This window comes from Columba livia, chromosome 25, assembly GCF_036013475.1.
Source record: "Columba livia isolate bColLiv1 breed racing homer chromosome 25, bColLiv1.pat.W.v2, whole genome shotgun sequence".
Taxonomy (NCBI): Eukaryota; Metazoa; Chordata; class Aves; order Columbiformes; family Columbidae; genus Columba; species Columba livia.
Genome location: NC_088626.1, coordinates 4,470,591 through 4,489,178, shown reverse-complemented (window position 1 = coordinate 4,489,178; position 18,588 = coordinate 4,470,591). Strand labels below are relative to the sequence as shown.

Genomic DNA, 18,588 nt, shown 5'->3' with positions numbered 1-18,588 from the left:
TTCTTGCTCTGCTTATGATGCTGTTATTGAGATTCATAAAATCATTTGGACAAAACTTGTACCTTATTTTCCTGCCAAGTGAGCAGCACAGCAGTGGGCAGCCTGAACCCAGCAGTTTTCTTCAGGCTCTGAAACAGCACATCTCTCCTCCTGTCTGTCAGTCCCAGGGTCTGTTTGGTTTCTTTTTATAATGGTGTGCAGTTACTCTCACGTTACTCGAACAACTCGGTGTCTGAGAAGCTAATATGTGCACAGAAGGGCAGGGTGGTGTGGGGCTGCTCAGCTCTACCGTGTGTTTTGGGAGCTCAGTAAATGCTGGGCAGAGATCAGAAGAGGTCCAGTGGCTTGATCCTGGGGTGGACGTGCTGAAGTTAAGGTACTTCTGCAGATGGCAATTTGGACAACTTTGCCCAAAGCCACCAGCTGCTCTTAAGCTAATTTATGTCCCTCATCTGCTCATCCAGAGCTCTAAGTGGATTTAAATAGTATTTTGTAGCAAGTATTGGAATGAGTCTAGTGGTTTTGACAAGTTCCAGCTGTCCAGCAGGACAGGATGCCACAGTTGGTAAAGAAGTCAAAATGATAGTGTTGGATTAATTGTTGTGAATGCATCCATGAAGTTTTACTCTGCTTCCAGTTTTCTGGAAAGTGTCTGTGTGTGTCTGGATGCTCACAAGTGTTTCACCTTTACCAGTCATGCACTGCTGAAGTATGGCTGAGTTTTTAAACCCGTGATGTATGTTATGTGAACCAGCTCTCAACCTAACGAAGACTCAGCTCTTACTGCTCTTCCTCTTATTCCTTACCTTACTTTGTAGGCTGACAGATCCCATCCCTACGACAGAAACTTCCATAGCACCCCGCCAGAGACCTAAAGCAGGACAGACACAACCCAACCCAGGGATTTTACCCATCCAGCCAGCGCTGACGCCTCGCAAGAGACCCACGGCTCCAGCAGCCATTCAGTCGCAAGGTGAAACCATATTCCCTGTGCCGTGCCCTCTCGTCGGGCCCCGTGCGCCGCAGGGCTGCGGTGCACCCTGAGCTGACACATTTTGGTATTAATGTTGTTTCCTCCTCCCAGTTGCCGGGCCTGCGGCCCTGGGCAGCACTCAGCCTGCCAGCGTCCCCCAGCAGAAAGCGGCACCTCAGCAGAGTCCAGCGCAGCCACAAGCCAAGCAGGCGGCAGCTCCGCCGCAGACCCCGCAGGCGCAGCCCCAGGTCCCCTCTACTCAGCCACAAGCCACCCCTCAGCATCAGCAGCAGCTTTTCTTGAAGCAGCAGCTCCTGCAGCAGCAGCAGCAGCAGGCTGCCTATTACCAGCAGCAGCAGATGATGCAGGCTCAGCAGGTAGGTGTGTGCGGCCGCGTTTATCGCATGCTCGCTGTGCCAGAGGCCTGCAAGGCTGTTTTTTGCATTTATGCCAAGCCTCCTAGTTTTGGAGGGGACAGATAGAGTTTTTAGGCATTTCCCAATGCATCTCCAGTTCTCTAGCAAGTTTTTTTTGCTGTGTAAAGCTGGCGTTTTTAGCTGCCTGTCTGAAAGGCCTCAAGATGCTTTTGTCATTTACAAACATAAAATAAGCAGTGCTGGTTCAGAACTTACAGCTCCAGTTGTCTCAGAGTCTTGACACCAGTGCTGAGCTGATGAGCAGATCGCTGCTCTTTGTCGTCTTTCCTCGCCGTGGTACGAGCAGCCTGGCACGTGCTCAGCGAGAAGAGTCGAGTCTGGTGTTGTGGTGACTGCGGTGACAGGAAGGCCTGTGAACACGGGATGTGAGACGGGATGTGTCTCAGTGACAGACTTCTGTGCTGACCTGCGGTGTTTATAGCAGCACAGATCTCTGCTAAAGCATATTTAACAGTGCAGGCAAAGGGCCGGTAAATCTTGATTTGCTGGGGAAAGGTTTAGACTTGATAAAAGGGGAGAAGGGAGTTTGGGACCATGGGACAGTCTGTGCTGTGGGAGCCCCGTGTGGACAGGAGGATCTCACCTTACACCAGGGGGCTGTTTTCCACGGCTCCTGTGCAGATGTTCTCCAGGCCATTGCAGCCTATTGCTGCATTGCCACCCGCAGTGGCTGTCACCATTCCCGTGGTGGCCCCGAGCTCTGCTGGTGGTTCTACCCCGCTTCCCAGCCGCGCAACGAGTGACCCAAGTGCTTGTTTCCCAGTTCCCAGTGATGCAGCAAGGAGCGCCAGCACAGCAGCAGCTGATGCAGAACTATTACCAGCAGCAGCAGCAGCAGCAGATGATGGCCCAGCAGGCAGCCATGCAGCAGAAGACGGCAACGGTTCAGCAAAAGCAACAAGCGCCGCAGCCTCAGGCCCAGCCGAGCGTGGCCCAGGCGGCACCGCCGCAGGAGCAAGTGGTGAGAGGCTTTCGGAAGGAGTGGGGCAGCGGGATTTGGGGTGCTGGCTTTGCAGGCCTCCATAGCCCAGGGAATCGCTGCTCTAGGGCCTGCTGGGCCCTGGTGCATCGCAGGTGTCAGCACTAACCTGGCTGCCTCAGAGACACGTGCGATTATTTGGGCCATTCTCTCCAACAGGATACTGGACTCTGGGGTTGTCCTCTGGGCCCATAGGAAGAAGAGTACATGAGGAGTAGGAAGCGGATGCAAAGGTTTAGGTAGCTGCTTAATGCAGCTTCTCTCTAGCCCTACACATTGCCTTAGACACCTTCCCAGCTCCCCCAGAGCCCCCCCTGCCATGACAGGGACATCTTCACCAGCTCAGGTTGCTCAGAGCCCCGTCCAGCCTGGCCTGGGATGTCTCAGGGATGGTTCATCTACCACCTCTCTGGGAACCTGGGCCAGGCTCTCACCACCCTCAGGGCCAACAATTTCTTCCTCGTGTCCAGCCTGAATCCCTCCTCCTTTAGTTTAAAACCATCACCTCTTGTCCTGTTGTAACTTTTACATGAATTTTCAGCACTAAGTGGGTTGTTAGCGTAGGTGACAAGCTTGGAGCTGTTGTGTTCCTAGTCTTTTGTTTTGCTGAATAACCCGGGGCAAGTCAGTTTATTGAAACTGGTGGGAGATTTTTCAGTATGTGCAGACAGGTTTTCGGTGAGGCCCATTATTACCCTGTTCCTTTTAGAGGAGAAATGCCTGAAATGCGGTATTGAAGCTTATTTCTAAAGAGCTTTGCTGTGATTCGCTGCCACAAAACCAGTCCTAATTTTATTAAATCAGCTTGATTGAAAATTAACCTTATTGCCCTGGAAGGCTGATCAGAGTGGACACATCTGGACACTCTTCCTGTCCTGCAGCAGTCGGGGAAAAGCAGTGGCTGGCTCATTTAAAAACCAGTAGTGAGATACGGTCTCTGCAGAGACAGAAGACACCAAGCCAGGACCTGTCAAAACCTTTTCACATTGCGAGATTTCAGCTTAATAAGCTCTGCGTTCATTTCTGCGGAGATTTCAGCACTGCCCTTTTGTTTCTCAGCACCACATGTACCGTTCCGCAGTGACCTACATAGCGAGATGTGAGGTGGGTGCATCAGAAGCAGTCAGGTCAGCTAACCATCCGTTTGTCTTGCCGCACTGGGGTTGTAACTCTTTGCTCATTGCCCTCTGTTGCGTTAAGATAATTAATTTAGCAGACGTTAAGCCCCGTGCAAGGTGGCTGGGTCAAATAACCTCAGGTCGGCACTAGAAGTCTGATCATGCTCAACGGCCATTCTGGCTCACAGATTCACTGATAGCACGATATATACTGTAGGTCTTGGCGCATCAACATTGAATTTGCACAATTAGGTTAATGAATAGCGCGGGCCAGTCGTGACCACGGAATCCTCACGCTGCACAGATTCACAAATAGCACAATAAGTACTGTAGGTCTGGGTGCAATCAGTGAGAAGTTCTCATGACCAGATCCACAAATAATGAGGTTTATTAAAGCAACAGGTGCAGGTTCTTTGAGATGCTGTTGATAAATACACTGTCTGCAAAAACACACTTGAGTTGCAAATATACACTTTAGTTGAAATAAGATGTTAGTTGCAAGAAATAAGTATTGGTACCATATATATATATATGTATATTCTAAGATGACTACATAGCGCTGTTAATGTGCTTCCAAAATACAAGCTTGAAGTCTAAGCTTGGTGTAACTAAGTGCACAAATCTTACCCAAGAGCGTCCTCCTGAGGGCGGGGAAGATAAGCTCAGCCTATGTGATCCCAGGCTCAGCCTGTCGGATGGTCCCACAAGTCCCGTTATGCTGTTCCCTTGACTCCTCAGTGATGGTGTCTTCCCCCACCCTTCCTCTATCATTAGGGTATTTTATATGGTTTTCTAGGTTTAGGTGGAGCTTGAGCAGCTCTAGTCGTACATGCCTTTGTTACGGATTGGTTTAGAAATTCTCGCTTCCAATTTTTGAGGTGAAAACCTTGTTGAAGTGGGTATCCTTTGAGATGGAGGTGTGATTTGGTATTATAATGAGGAAAGTTCATCCATCAGACCAATTTCTGGCTCGGTAACTAGCATTTTTGGATGGAAATGAACAGTTATCCTTTCCAATTGACAGCAGCTGTACCTTATCTTCAAAACTGACAGCAGCTCTACCATCTGGTTGTAGCACCTGTGCCTTGTTACAACAGGCCTGGCCATGATACCTTCATATCACTCTGCCCCCTTATCTTTTCATTGATACTGTGCTTCTTCACCACCAATTAAGGATGCTGGCCAGGGATGTGGGGTGAAATGACAGAGAGCAGATTTCTTCCCCTCTGCGCAGCTGCTGTATAATCTGAAGATGTAGATATAGCTTTATTCTTAATAAGTGTATCCTTGATATTTAGTTTCAAGAATTTGCCCTCTCTGTAATTATTCCACACCCTCTTAGGTCTTTCCAAGTCTTTTGTCCATCTCCCTTGGTTGGGGTGGGGAACAGGGAGCCAGTGCCTGGGTGGTAGAGGTGACATGGGCAGCTTTCTGCTCCTCACATCCTGGTTTTCCTGCTTTAAATACAACTGGGACATTTCACTGACAGATTTTAAAAAATCACATAATAAAAGTGATGCTGTTGTTTATACAAAACAGTATTTCAAGTAGTTATGGGCTTGTAAGGTTAACACAAGACTAGGGAAATGGAAAAACAAGATCAGCTTGAGGAAACCTTTTGAAGTTTCCAAAGAGTGTGTAGCTGGGCTGTCTTGGCTTTCACCTAAACCAAACATGCCTGGTTTTCTCTTCCAGATTTTAATGGCAAATGTTACTTTATTTGCCTGAGAGAAACCTAAGAAAGCTGCTTGCATGTCCTAATCCTGAAATTTCACCATTTGGTTGTTGTTTCCCCCTCAAATGATCCCCAGTCCATGACTTGAAGGGCAGGTCCTCCACCATACAGCCATTTTCTTGTCACGAACAAATGCTTACAAACCGTTGTACTTTCTCTCCTAGATGCAGATGCAAATGAGACAACAGCAACAACCTCAAACCACCCCCCCGGCAGCTGTGCCGGGGCAGAAACTGGGCTCTCTCACCCCCCCGTCCTCCCCCAAGACGCAGCGTGCCGGGCACAGGAGGATTCTGAGCGACGTGACCCACAGTGCGGTTTTCGGGGTTCCAGCCAGCAAGTCCACGCAGCTCCTGCAGGCGGCTGCTGCTGAAGCCAGTCTCAACAAGTCCAAGTAGGTGGCAGCTCGCTTGGTGTCAAAGAGGATGGAGGGTGGGAGTAGATGAGGCTCTGAGATCTAGTGTCAGGAGGATGGAGCCAGGCTCTTCTCGGTGACAACCAGTGATAGGACAAGGGACAGTGGGTATAAACTGAAACATAGGAGGTTCTATTTAAATATGAGAAGAAACTTGTTCCCGGTGAGGGTGCCAGAGCCTGGCCCAGGCTGCCCAGGGAGGTTGTGGAGTCTCCTTCTCTGCAGACATTCCAACCCGCCTGGACACCTTCCTGTGTAACCTCATCTGGGTGTTCCTGCTCCATGGGGGGATTGCACTGGATGAGCTTGCCAGGGCCCTTCCAACCCCTGACATTCTGGGATTCCGTGATTTCACAGTGAAGTGCTGGGCTGAAGGCAGGCAGCAAACTGAGGTCTAACTGAGTCTTTGTCTTCCCCAAAAGCACAGTTTAGGGCTTGGCAGCAAGTTTTGAAACACTTCCCCAAGGGCAGAAGTGCTCCTGAGAGCTGCTCTGCTCCCCAGCAGCAGAGCCTTTGTCCTTTCGGCTGGCGCACCCGGCACGCTGGCTGCTCCATGGTGGCGCTTCCCAGCAGCACTTGCCGGGTCGCTCTGACAGTGTCTGCAAGCGGGAAACCTCCACATGGGCATTGCAGAAAATAGTTTCAAAAAACAAGATAATTGAATTAAACAGTATTCCCTGAAAATAAAACAAACCATTTCAGGACAAATATGAAGCCTTGGTGCTTATTGTATAAATGTTCTTTAAGCATCCATGATTGTTTGCTGCTACCCTTATCTACAGTCATGCTGAATAAAGCTATAGCTAAACGGAAAGTTAAATGTACTCACGAGGTGTTAATGTCTACAGCTTATTATTTGCGGTCTCTCAGAGAAAGCAAAAGTAACTACAAATAGCGCTGTGCTTGTGATGCTCGTTTCAACCCCTGACACTGGGGTGCTCAACCAGATTATGAGTAGGTGAGGCTGACTGGTCCCAGCTTTCTGGGCACGTCAGTACAATTTCTGCCATGTGTTCTTAAATAGGAAGTAATTCTAATGCAGTAGCTTGGACCAGCTCATAGTGCTGGCCAGGGGATGTCGATGGGTTATTATTAACAACTGTTTTTTGGTTGGGATGATCACATCCAGATCTGCTTCCACCACACCCTCGGGTTCCCCAAGGACCTCACAGCAGAACGTCTATAACCCGCCCGATGTCTCCACGTGGAATCCGTTTGATGATGATAACTTCTCCAAACTCACAGCTGAGGAGCTGCTGAACAAGGACTTTGCAAAGCTGGGTGACGGTAGGTTCATGGAGGTGGTTTAATACCAGCCTGCTCCCAAAATGGAAGGTGGTGTGGAATGAAGATGCTTTCGGTCAGATGCTCCTGTATCATGAGGATCATCTGTGCCCGTCAGAGCTAAATCTGTCCCATCTCCCTTCTGTCCCTGGCCTCCTTGGGCAATTGCAATTGAAGGAGCACGATCCTCAAAGGGAGAGGCACTAACTGCTTGATCAGTTGGTTGTAGAAGCTACAGTTGAAACTGCTTCATCTACAAGTGATGATTTGCAGGAAGTGATGATTTACATTTTGTGTACTGAAATAGTGTCCTAAAAATCTAGCTAAGCAAGCAGCCTTCAGAATGGAAGTTTTCCCCCTAAATCTGTGTCTGGTGTTGCAGGGAAGGCTCCGGAAAAGATGGGCAGTTCCACAGAGAACTTGATTCCAGGTTTCCAGCCGGCTCCATCCGCAACCCAGGCAGATGCGTTTGGTGGCTCTTCCTTCACTGCTGGGTCAGGTGAGTTTGTGAATACGTCCTACAGGGCAATGCCCCGCACAGCACTGCGGGAAAACGGCAGCTCTTTGTCATAGCCTCTTTAAAAGGAAGGTAAAACTGATCTAAATTAAGCTAGCCCTTGGCACTGAGAGCTGCAGGGTAGAGCTGGCACTTCAGTAAAGAAGGGAAAGCAAGTATAGCACGTGTATGTGAACGGCACATTTGGGCAGCAGAGATGAGGACGCTGCCTATAGGTGAGGGAAGAAACTAAGTGAACCCTTTAAGTTCATAAGAAAGCTTCTTAACTTGTTGAAGTTCTGTGCAGGTCATAATTAGGAGTAAAATACGTAGCATGCAGTGAGGGAACTGGACTTGGAGACATTGGTCGGAATGCTGGCGGATGTTCCTTGCCTGCAGTAGTTGGGCTGTATGGAGAAGGAGAGGAGCAGAATGTCTGTGCTGCAGAGTGAGGAGAACAGGAGAGAACAGGGCAAATCCGCAGCGGAGAGCACAGTCTCCCAGCTGACACATTAAATGCAAAGGCAAGAAGCTTTGCCCTGGCTGTGCTATCTTGCTCCAGAGCCTGATCTAAGGAGCTTTTCTGCAGAGGCCTCTGCGTGTGTGACCTTCTCTGGGTACTGAGGTTTTGCCTCGAGCAGCCCCTGCGGTGCCGAAAAAGTTCTCTGGGTGCTACTGCTTGTTTCTAGTTCTTCAGCATCAGTTCTCACTGAAGGCAGCAAAGAAGTGTTGGAAACACAGTATTCCAAGTGCAGTATTGGAAAACCGCTCCCAGGAGCCTGTTGCAAGTGATCTGCTCCCCCGTTTTGTGTGGCTGTTGTTCTGGTGACAAACGCAATGGTGACGCTTCCTTGTGGAAGTGCCCCAGCCCCTGGTGAGAGGAGTCCTGGGAAGAGGTTGCAGAATCCTCTGTGAGGCAAGAAGTGACCAGTCCAGTTATGCTTATTTCTATTTATAAAGATTTAGAGGAGCTGATTACTGACTGTGGTATTGTTGGTGCTCACCTGATTGCTCAGGAGTTGAAGCCCAAGGCGCAGAACTGCTCTAGGGAGCTGCTGCTGAGCTTATCCACCTCTTCAGTGCCGTGAGCTGTTGATGACGTTCCATCAGCCTTCATGCAGTGATGTTGAGCTCCAGGTTCAGCTGTAACTTTACCTTCTGTGAAGCCTGAGGAACATCTGCGTGTTCTGGGCTCTCTGGACGCTGAGGCGTGTTCGGTTCTTTTAGCAGTTGTCTGTAAAATGTGCCTCTTGCCTCTCCTGTCCTGCGCTTTGGCAGAGGAAGGTACTGGCCCTTCTAGCCCTTTTCTTTGTCTTTCCTCATGGATAGGAGCCTGTCAGGTGCGCGATGCTGGATCTTTTCTTTGGGACAAAGTACCAACCTTTTGTGTGTCCTTTAAGACCCTTCACCTTTTGGCTGCTGTAAAGTGAGATAATAGTACTTCCCTTTCAAGGAGTGGTTTGAGATCTGTGGGTTAAATTGTGTTGGAGAGCTACATGGTAAATAGTTGGGGTTTTGTCTCTTTTTTAACAGAAACTTGTTCTGAGTACGCACGTTTGTTGCTGTCAGGTCCTAACTTGGGCTCTAATACCGAGCTGTGCCCGTGTTGAGATTTTGCTTGACGCTTTCTGCTTTTCTCTCCTTCACTTTGCCTTTTCTCTTCCTGCTTACCAGCTGAAAAAACGAAAGACATTCTGAGTTTGGACGCTAGCCCTCCTCTTCTGACTGTGCCTGACCCGTTCATTCCTCTCCCGTTGTCCGACACACCAGGTAACTCCAGCTGAGCTTATGGAGGGGAAAGATTTGTCATGTGCTTTGTACTCTGAGTCTTGCAGCTCTGTTTCTGGGCACAGGTGAAATCCTGGGCAGTGTAGTTGCTTTTTTGCTGGGGAGGATCCGTATGGTGTTGGGAGCGGTGCCGAGCACAAGAACCCTCCATTTTCATGGCAGACCCCAGGGTTATCGCATTGTTTCTAATGCCAGCAATGCTGGTGTCTTCAACGGTTCAATATTCAAAGCCAAAAATAGTCAGTGAGTAATTATCTGTTCTGACCTGAGCCATTTTCAAATTGGTCCCTGACTTTGTAATTGTAGTTTTTATTATTGTTAGTCTTTCTTTCCCGTAGCAGTCGGTGTTTCTTTGGCTTCCAAATGCATGCGTGTGAAGCACAAGCGGACACGTAACCTTTCCTCATTTGGCAGAATTTTCTCGAGCAGTTGGTCGCTATTTCCATTGACTTTGCAGTATTACCCAAGTCTTTCCTGTGTGCACATTTCTGACTGTAGCAGCCAACACTTTTTAGCACAAGATTATATAAGTGCTTCGGAGCTTATTTGCGAATCGGTGGGATTTGGAATATGGCAAGGTTTTAATATTGGAGTTTCTCTAAGCTCTCGGAATGTGACAGGTCCCTTTTTGTCAGCTGGCCCCAGAGGACAAGCGCTTGTTTGAGCTCCGATCCTTGTCCTCAGCTCCAGCTCTGGATTGCTGGTGGTTTGACAGTGGAGGACCCAGCCTTCAAAATGCTGTGCGTTTAAAGACGGCATCTCGCCATGGAAAGTTCAGCAATTCGGGGAAAAAAGAAACCATATTTTTTTCCGTAACTGTGTGGAACTTCCTTCTGGTTGATGCTTAAGAGAGCATGAGAAATGTGTTTTGATTCAAAAGGGATTTTTCTCCTAAATGCTGTAGTTTGGGACAAGAAGCTGCCGGTCCAGGCTGTGTCCCCCATGCGAGCGCTTGCCAGGACCCGACCTGCCCAGCGATCACGGGAGAAGAACCCACAGTGGGTGGATGACTGGAAATGCTGGTTTTCCTGGCATGGAGTCTGTCAACCCAGACGACTGTTTAATTCTCTGCCAGCATGCTCAGCACATACAGTTGCACACCAAGACGGTTGTTTTCCTCCTTGCCTACTGCGTTTTGGTACAGCACGAAGCAGCAGTCGCATCCTGAGCTGTGGGAGATCCAAAATTCTCTATAGTGCAGAAACCACTGCAGAGAAATTGCCTTTCAACCTGCCCTTGGGTCCAAACAACCGGAGCAGCAGTTGTCTGTGGTTGTTGTGGTGCCAGGTCGCTCATCTCACCAATCTGGCCCTGTCGGTTGTGGATCTTTGCAGGCAGGTGCTAAAGCTCCTTCGGCTGATCCTGTTCCTGGTGGGTTCAGTGGGGCGAGATGTGGCTTTAGTGGCTTCTGACAAGCAAAGATAGCTCTGATTTTATTGTATTTTATTTTTTGATAACATCAAGTTTGAGGCCAGAAGCTCATGGATGTTTTCAATGGCCAGAGCTACAGGTGTATCCTTAGCTTTGAAAACAGAGGGGTTGTTTGTGCTTGTAAATTCAACAGAAAAGATCAAAATCCTGGATTATTTGGACTCAGGTTTTCAGTCTGTGTGTGTCTCAAGCAGAACAGGGTTGTCTTTGTTGTTCTGTGTGTGTGTTACCGGTTGTCGAAGGTTAAGATTGCGGGGTGACAATAAAACCCTGGCAGATGTATTGTTAACCTCCTCTTCCCCCCCCACTTCCCCTTCCCTCTCCCCCCTTTCCACTAAGGAGAGGCGATTGGGAGGAAAAGGAGGACAGAGTGAAGAGAGTTGGAAAAAATTAAATATGTTTTACTAATGCTACTAATAAGAATAGAGAAAATAATACAAAATATACAAAACCAATCTTGAAAGTCTCAGCAACTGCAGAGCCGGCACCTGAAGTCCTGGACTGGACTCTGCAGCCAACCGGAGCTGGATTCAGTCTCTCACTGGCCTCAGTTCGCAGGGCCGACTAGCAAGGTCCTCTGCTAATGTCGGCCATAAGCAGAAGGGAAAAGGCAAAAGGGACGAGATCCTCGTGATCTCCCACTTTTATATGAAGTATCACGTGAATGGGATGTTATACACAGTTGGTCAGTTTCTTGCTCACTTGTTTCTCGTCACCCCTCTCGCGAGATGTCCATCCATGCTTATCATTAAGTTTGCATTCCATTGCTAGGTTTACCAAAACATGTGTCTGGTGCTCCAGGAAAATGCAGCTGATATGAAGCTTTAGCTGACAGGCAAATTCACTACAAGAGAAACTTGTTTTAACAAAACCAGGACACCGGTGCAGGTCCATCCCACAGCAAGCGGGGAGGGCTGGGATGTGCCAACGTGATTTCAGGTGTGGCTCTTGGTCAGCAGGGCTGGGATTGATTCAGTCTCTTTGTAGATCAGCATCCCCAGCTGCACATCTCCAAGTTGCCTTAATTTCGAGCAGCAGCAGCTGAATTTCTTTGAATACTTACTAAATGTTTGCTTTCTGGAATGTTTTTATTTCTGAGAAGACCTTGATAGCAAATCTCGTCGCTTTGAAACTGTTTTCTGTATAGACTGGCAGCATGCATAGCCCTTTGAGACATAAAACCATCAGCCTTTCCCCCTCGGTTACAAGCGTGGTGTTGTTCAGGAAGGCTCTCAGTGTCAGTGAGGCTTTTATTTGGGATTTCCCGTTTGTCATACAGAGCGGGTTTTGTTGGCTCCCAGCGCTCTCACCCTGCAGCCACTGAGACTCCCGCTCAGAGCTCTGCTGCTTATTTCTGCTTAGGCCACAAACTCTTTCCTTGTGCTGGCACTGAGGGTGCAGGTGACATCACTGAGTGTTGGCCAGGGACATCCTTAGGGTGCTCAGGGGGCCAGATGAGCTTTTCTATCACAGATTCCCAAGAAACAAATCAATTATGTTGAACACATGACAAATGGCAGTGGGGTGAATCCCCAGCCAGCCAGAATACGTTCAGGTGAAGGTTTGTGCTGCTGTGAGGCTACAACAACCCATGTGGCTTTAGGCACCACTCATTCCTGGGTTTAGCGAGGTTGTGTGGGGTCGGTTAAATGTGTCCAACAAAGACAAAGCTTGGGCCGAGTTTCGGCACCATCCGCTGTGCAGCTGGAGATGCGCAGGATCCCGGAGGTCGGTTTGCATTTGTTGCTGCTAAGAAGCTTCTCAGTGCTTCTAGAGAAGAGAGTCGCAAGGGGGTAGTTTAGGGTTCTGCTCACTGCAGAACAGCGTTTGGATTTCTCAAAGAGAACTATGACTTGAGAGGTCGGTGGTGGGTTTGCTCTTATTTACTGCATGGGGGAAATACACCAAGGTGAGCTGTGACCTCTCCAGGAGCCTGGACCCGTTCGCGGAGCAAACCTTGAGGCGTCTTTGCTCCAGAGTCTGTATGTTGGAGCTCCAGAGATGAACTTGGAGGCAAGTCCTGTATCCGCGGTGCAAACTTGCAGGATTCTTCTCCCCCTGATAACTGTTCACTCCGGAGCCTGTGTTTAGGCGAACTGTCAGGTGAGGCCTCATAACCGTGTGCAGAGCAGACTGTCAGGAGACAAAAGTCATTTTAATGAAGTAGAGGAAGAGGAGGGCTGGCTTGAGCTGGTACCTGTGTAGGGATCCAACCTGAGCGTAGAAAACAACACGTTTTTATCTCTCTACAGACCACTCACACCAGGACTCAGGCCAATTTCACTTTGGAGTCTTCTTGCTTCTCTTTGGATCCTGTTCACCGATCTCACATGTGCCTTTGTTTTGTTCAGCTGTAGACACTGATTATAGCCTTGTAGGTGCTGTTTTGTCTGAATAAATCCTTTCCTTCTCAGAAAAGTGCCAAACTGGCATTATCTTGCCAGCATTCAGTGTAGTTTGTAGTTGCTTTTGATAAATACTAGCAGAACTTTACAACTTCAGATTTCAGCAAATCCAGCTTAGCAAGTAACATGAAGCAGAGAGTATATTAAAAATCGCACAGCTCTGTACTTCTAGATGATTCGTTATATCCAATATGCATTTACTTAGCTAACTTATTAACATGGAACTTAAATTGGGCTCATCCACTGACCTGTGAGTAGTAAAACCATCCCCATACAGCTGGTTATTTAGCAGGGAATGCTCAAAGTTGGCTCACCCGGGTTGTTAATAGCACAAAGGGGTAACGTAGCACCCTACAAAAGGCAGAAATACCAGCTCTGGGCAGTAATCCAGTGGAAATAGAGTGGTTTTCAGTATAGTCCTTCTCCAATGCATAATGACTGCAGTTCTTAATGGAATTGTCACTAGTAAGAGGAGCTGGCAAGAGATATGTAGAAATATAGCAAAACATCTGTTAAAATAAGGGGGAATTAAACATTCATGCTGAAAACATTTTTCCTTGTGCATGTGTAGGAAAGCAAGCCGAGTTTTTCTTCATGAGCTTATTGCAGGCTCCACTGCTGATTAATCATCATGGAGTATTTAATCAGAATGGTAATTTTTCTGCTACATATGGCTACTTAATGTAGGAATTTAGCTCCTACGAGCATGGGGGGCTCAATTTTGCACAGGATGTTCTAGAGACCTAAAAATAACCGAGTTATGAAGCTTCAAAACAGGTATTTCCCACTGTCACTCTGACTAGTCCCAAGCCTGGGGTTTTTACACCTGCTTTGCAGGTGCCACATTGGGATACAGTGATTGCAGACGTGCACAAACACCTATTGATATGTACTAATGGTTTCAGTTTGTCTTGAGCTGGGAAAATGCACAAGGGGAATTACACATCCACTAACTAATTGCCGCGTTATTAACTGAGAGTACAATATGGTGTTGTGATGATTTGGAGCAAGAAAGTGAATGGAGCACTGCAGTCCCAACTAAATGAATGGAAATAACATCTAGTGGTGTTTCTATCTGGTTTGTGTTTCATCCAAAGGGGTATTAGTTGAGATTTTGAAAGTTCAACTACAATTGTTTGATTCTGATCTGTTAAGACGACACTAAATATCCTGCTCTGTTTGCAGAGTCGTATGCGTGTGTATTTCAACTATACCAATTGCTACATTTTTTTTCCTTCTCTTTGTTTGTGCTACATAAGGTCCAAGTGCTAAATGATGCGCAGGGACTCCCTTAGTCCGTACACCCGATGAATCCGTAGGCAGAAATCTCCGCACCGTGCTGTTTGCCCTCCCGCTCGCAGCGCAGTTTACCGGCTGGATTTTTACAACCTTGTCTTTCTTTCTCAGTTGACATCGGAAGAAAAGAACTCTGCTGTGTGCTCTGTTGAATTCTCTTTCCTTTTGCTATTCCTCCGCAGTACCCGAGTGAGTAACGTTCTCTGTGTGCCGTGCCTGGCTGGGGGACTTCGGCAGCTTTGAGATGTTGCATCTTGATCGCTCCGTGTGTTTCCGGCTATGACAGATTTTCACCCTCCGTTCCTTTAACTTGCAAGTTTCTCAGGGATCTTTCTTTATTCTAATAGCCTGCTCTAACTAAAAACCCATTTGCCTCATCTCTTGGTTTATATTTATTTTTCATAACTCTAGTCCTTGTTAAATGCTTTCTGCGTATACTCGGTCGCTTAATGGGTATATCCGCAGGTATAAATGCAGCATGCCAGCCTATGGTCTTCGGCAGCGATGCAAAGTCTGTGCAAATTGACTAATTGTAAGTCTCAAAAATCAGATTTGTGCATGTGTTGGAAAAGAAGGGATTTGAAGCAAAGGTCAAAATGTTCTCTGGGTTGGCCAAATCTGTGCTCCTCAACCTGCATATGAGGTTTGGACTTGCTTTCTTGTCCCATGATAGAAACCCATACTTAATTCTGTGGGGTTAAGCGGCATTTCGTCCTCCTTGTGTTGGCGCAAAGTGGACAAAGGCTCTTGCTGTCGCTCCCAAGGGAGCGATTTGGTTTTCCGGTGCAACGCTGCCGCCATCTGCCATTGGGGAAGCTCCGAGAGCTCTCGGCTCTTGCCTCCCCTTCTCTGCAACGTGTTTCTCTGATAGGAAACAACCTGTAGTTTCTTCCCATAACTGGGAGCTTAGGAAGAACGTGAAACGTTTTTCTAGAGGTGGCAGCGTGTGGCTGGGCTTTAGCTCTGGAGAGGGTTGACAGGGCACTTTTTCAATCCCCGCTTCCCGCTTTTAAGCTTAGACACCTTCTTTAGACAGGCTAAATCTCGTGTGCTCAGCCTGCATCCTTCCCAGCTGGTGCGAAGCCACAGCAAACTCGCTGCCATCCGTGGGACTGAAAATGGGCGAAGCAGAGACCTCGACAGCAAATGAAATACCGATGATCGGATCAGTCCTGACCTGAATGAAGCTGAGCGGAGCTGGGAAGCATCGGGCAGGTTTTTGGGAGCCGTCTGGGGGAGAAGAGGCAGCCTTGTGTTTGAGTGGTTAGTGATTAAAGCACAGCTTCCCAGTGGAGTTTGGTAACAGCCCTTCCCGAGAGCACTTCAGGAGCTGTAAGATATCTTATATCTTTGTATTGGGTCACATTTTCTTAACCTTGTTTATCCTCGCACTTGTTGGTATCTCTACATGTGAATAATCTGGATACATCTATTGGATCTGAGGCAGAAGGAGCTCTGATACTACAAAATCCTAATTTAACCGCACAGTGATTGATATGGAATGTGTCCTGTTCTGTCACGCTCCAGTCTGAGCTCTATACATGTGTGTCGAGGGTTAAGATTGCGGGGTGACAGTAGAACCCTGGCAGATGTATTGTTAACCCCCTCTCCCCACACTTCCCCCTTTTTCTTTGCCCCTCCCTCTCCCCCCTTTCCACTAAGGAGAGGCGATGGGGAGGGAAAGAAGGACAGAGAGAAGAGATTTGGGAAAATTAACAATGTTTTACTAATGCTACTAATAAGAATAGAGAAAATAATACAAAATATACAAAACCAATCTTGAAAGTCTCAGCAACTGCAGAGCCGGCACCCGAAGTCCTGGACTGGACTCTGCAGCCAACCGGAGCTGGATTCAGTCTGTCACTGGCCTCAGTTCGCAGGGACAACTAGCAAGGTGCTCTGCTAATGTCGCCATAAGCAGAAGGGAAAAAGCAATGGCAAAAAGGGACGAGATCCTTGTGATCTCGCACTTTTATATGAAGTATTCACGTGAATGGGATGTTATACACAGTTGGTCAGTTTCTTGGTCACCTGTTTCTCGTCACCCCTCTCCCGAGATGTCCATCCGTGCTTATCAATAACTTCCCATTCCATTGCTATGTTACCAAAACATGTGTCTGGTTCTCCAGGAAAACGCAGTTAATATGAAGCTTTAGCTGACAGGCAAAATCACTGAAAGAGAAACTTGTTTTATAACAAAACCAGGACAATGTGCAAAATCAGTTGCAAGAGGCCCTGAAACTGCAGCACTTGTTTCTATTATTTCTCATTCCGTTGCTGCGTAACTGACTTTCTTTGCCACCGTGACCCCTTCTGAAGCGCAGCCTGGAGAGTCGCAGGAAACCGGTGCTGTGGTGCCAAAACGTCTTGTTTTCCTCCAGTAGAAGCATTTTGAGCGGACAGCAGAAGGGAAAAGGTGCTCAGAGAAGCCCGTACCCTTCCTCTCGAAACAAAGATACCACAAATAAACCTAACAGCAGAATGACTTATACTGTTCAGCAGCATTCTTTGTTTTCTCAGCGCTGCAGATCGTCCTCCGTAAGTGCTCTCACAACCTAATCCTAAGGTTAGTATGAAGTTAGTTGTAATTGATCAGTTTCTTGCTTACAATACATCTATTAATTACTAGTCAAATATACGCTCAGCACTCTGCTTCTAGACAATGTGTTTCTCAATCTTCTGTCTCCCTCTTATCATGTAGAAGGATCTAAAACTTGAGAAATATCCCCTGGTTTGCAGGTGGTCAGAAAGCATTGATCATGTCGATTCGTTAATGATGGATACATCCTTTGTAGCTTAATCACAGCGTACATTAATTTAGCAGCTTCTCTTCACCGTCTGCAAATAGCAGATGTGTTCTGCATGCACTTTGCTTTGGTGGAGCCTGTTCTGCAGTCGATGATCCCTTTGGAGACGTGTGACTTGGCGCTGTTGTGTTTGTACAGGTAACAGAAACAAGGCTCATGACCCGTTTTTTCTCTTCTTGCGCTGCTGGATTTCTTCCTCAGATTCCTCAGCGTTTCTGGCTTCTCACCCTCCCAACCGCGGCTTCACTTGCAGGTGAAGCAGCTTTGCTCTTAGAAATTACAATTCTAGAGAATTCACAGAATCACAGAATCGACTGGGTTGGAAAAGACCTCAGAGATCATCGAGTCCAACCCTTGGTCCAACTCCAGTCCGTTTACTAGATCATGGCACTAAGTGCCATTTCCAATCTCAGTTTAAAAACCTCCAGGGACGGCGTGTCCAGCACCTCCCTGGGCAGCCATTCCAATGCCTGATCACTCTCTCTGTAAAGAATTTCTTTCTAATATCCAGCCTAAATTTCCCCTGGTAGAGTTTAAGCCCATGCCCCCTTGTCCTATTGCTGACTGCCTGGGAGAAGAGACCAATCCCCACCTGGCTAGAACTGCCCTTCAGGTAGTTCTAGAGAGTGCTGAGCTCACCTCTAAGCCTCCTCTTCTCCTTGGTAGCAGGACCATAAATGCTTTTCAGTACCATATGAGAGCCTGACTTTTCTTTCTAGACCTGCAGACAGTTTAAGCGCAGTCCCACGTGCAGGAAAACCCTCCGTGCGTTGCTGCGGTGGAGCGATGGTGAGACGGAGGCTGCGGAGCCGGGTTTCCTTCCCGCTGCAGAGGCTCGGCGTGTTGACGTGGATTCAGAAAATCCTTCCTTTAGCACACGTGTGTTGTTAGCACGACACATTTATTAGAGAGAAGAAAGCAAACTCTTGCAGGGAAGGTGTTGCCGTGAACTGATGCAGAGCTGTGGATTGCGCTGGGCCTTCACTAACTTTCCCTTTGCTCCTATTTTAACAGGAATTTCCCACCACTTACAGCGATCCCTGTTCCTTTATATTTTATTATTATTATTATCATCCCTATATCTCTTATTCCTCCATTCTAGTACAAGGTGCAACACAGAACTCAGAGAAGTGAACCACGAGGCCTCAGAACATCTGATTTTTTGCTCCTTTTGGGATCTCCTTTCCCGTTCATCCCAACACCTTCTTGTTTTTGAACCTCTCAGCCTCACTAAAAAGGGATAAAGTCCCTTTTAATCATGTCCTGTAAGAGCGTTGGCAGATCAGCACCGACCCTCAAGGAAACAAGAAAGATCTTGTGAGACAAGTAATAAAATACAACTAAAAGCACTGACAGTCCAGAGCTTTGCGTAAAACCAGTTGAGTTCAGGGGGCAGGAGGGAAAACAGACATGTAGGGGAAGAT

At 47.7% G+C, this 18,588-nt stretch overlaps 1 protein-coding gene across 10 annotated transcripts in view; it reads left to right on the top strand.

Moving 5' to 3' along the window:
- AAK1 (AP2 associated kinase 1) overlaps positions 1-18,588 on the top strand; it is an 88,569-nt gene that overhangs the window by 45,381 nt on the left and 24,600 nt on the right. For 6 of the 10 annotated variants that reach the window (XM_065040700.1, XM_065040697.1, XM_065040696.1 and 3 more), the window contains exons 11-17: positions 819-973; positions 1,085-1,350; positions 2,174-2,371; positions 5,407-5,636; positions 6,787-6,944; positions 7,324-7,440; positions 9,112-9,207. In XM_065040700.1, the coding sequence (XP_064896772.1) occupies positions 819-973; positions 1,085-1,350; positions 2,174-2,371; positions 5,407-5,636; positions 6,787-6,944; positions 7,324-7,440; positions 9,112-9,207 (1,220 nt within the window). Of the gene's footprint in view, positions 1-818; positions 974-1,084; positions 1,351-2,173; positions 2,372-5,406; positions 5,637-6,786; positions 6,945-7,323; positions 7,441-9,111; positions 9,208-14,468; positions 14,525-18,588 lie in introns of those variants that run through there. The other 4 variants (XM_065040698.1, XM_065040702.1, XM_065040705.1 and 1 more) reach the window with 2 other exon arrangements.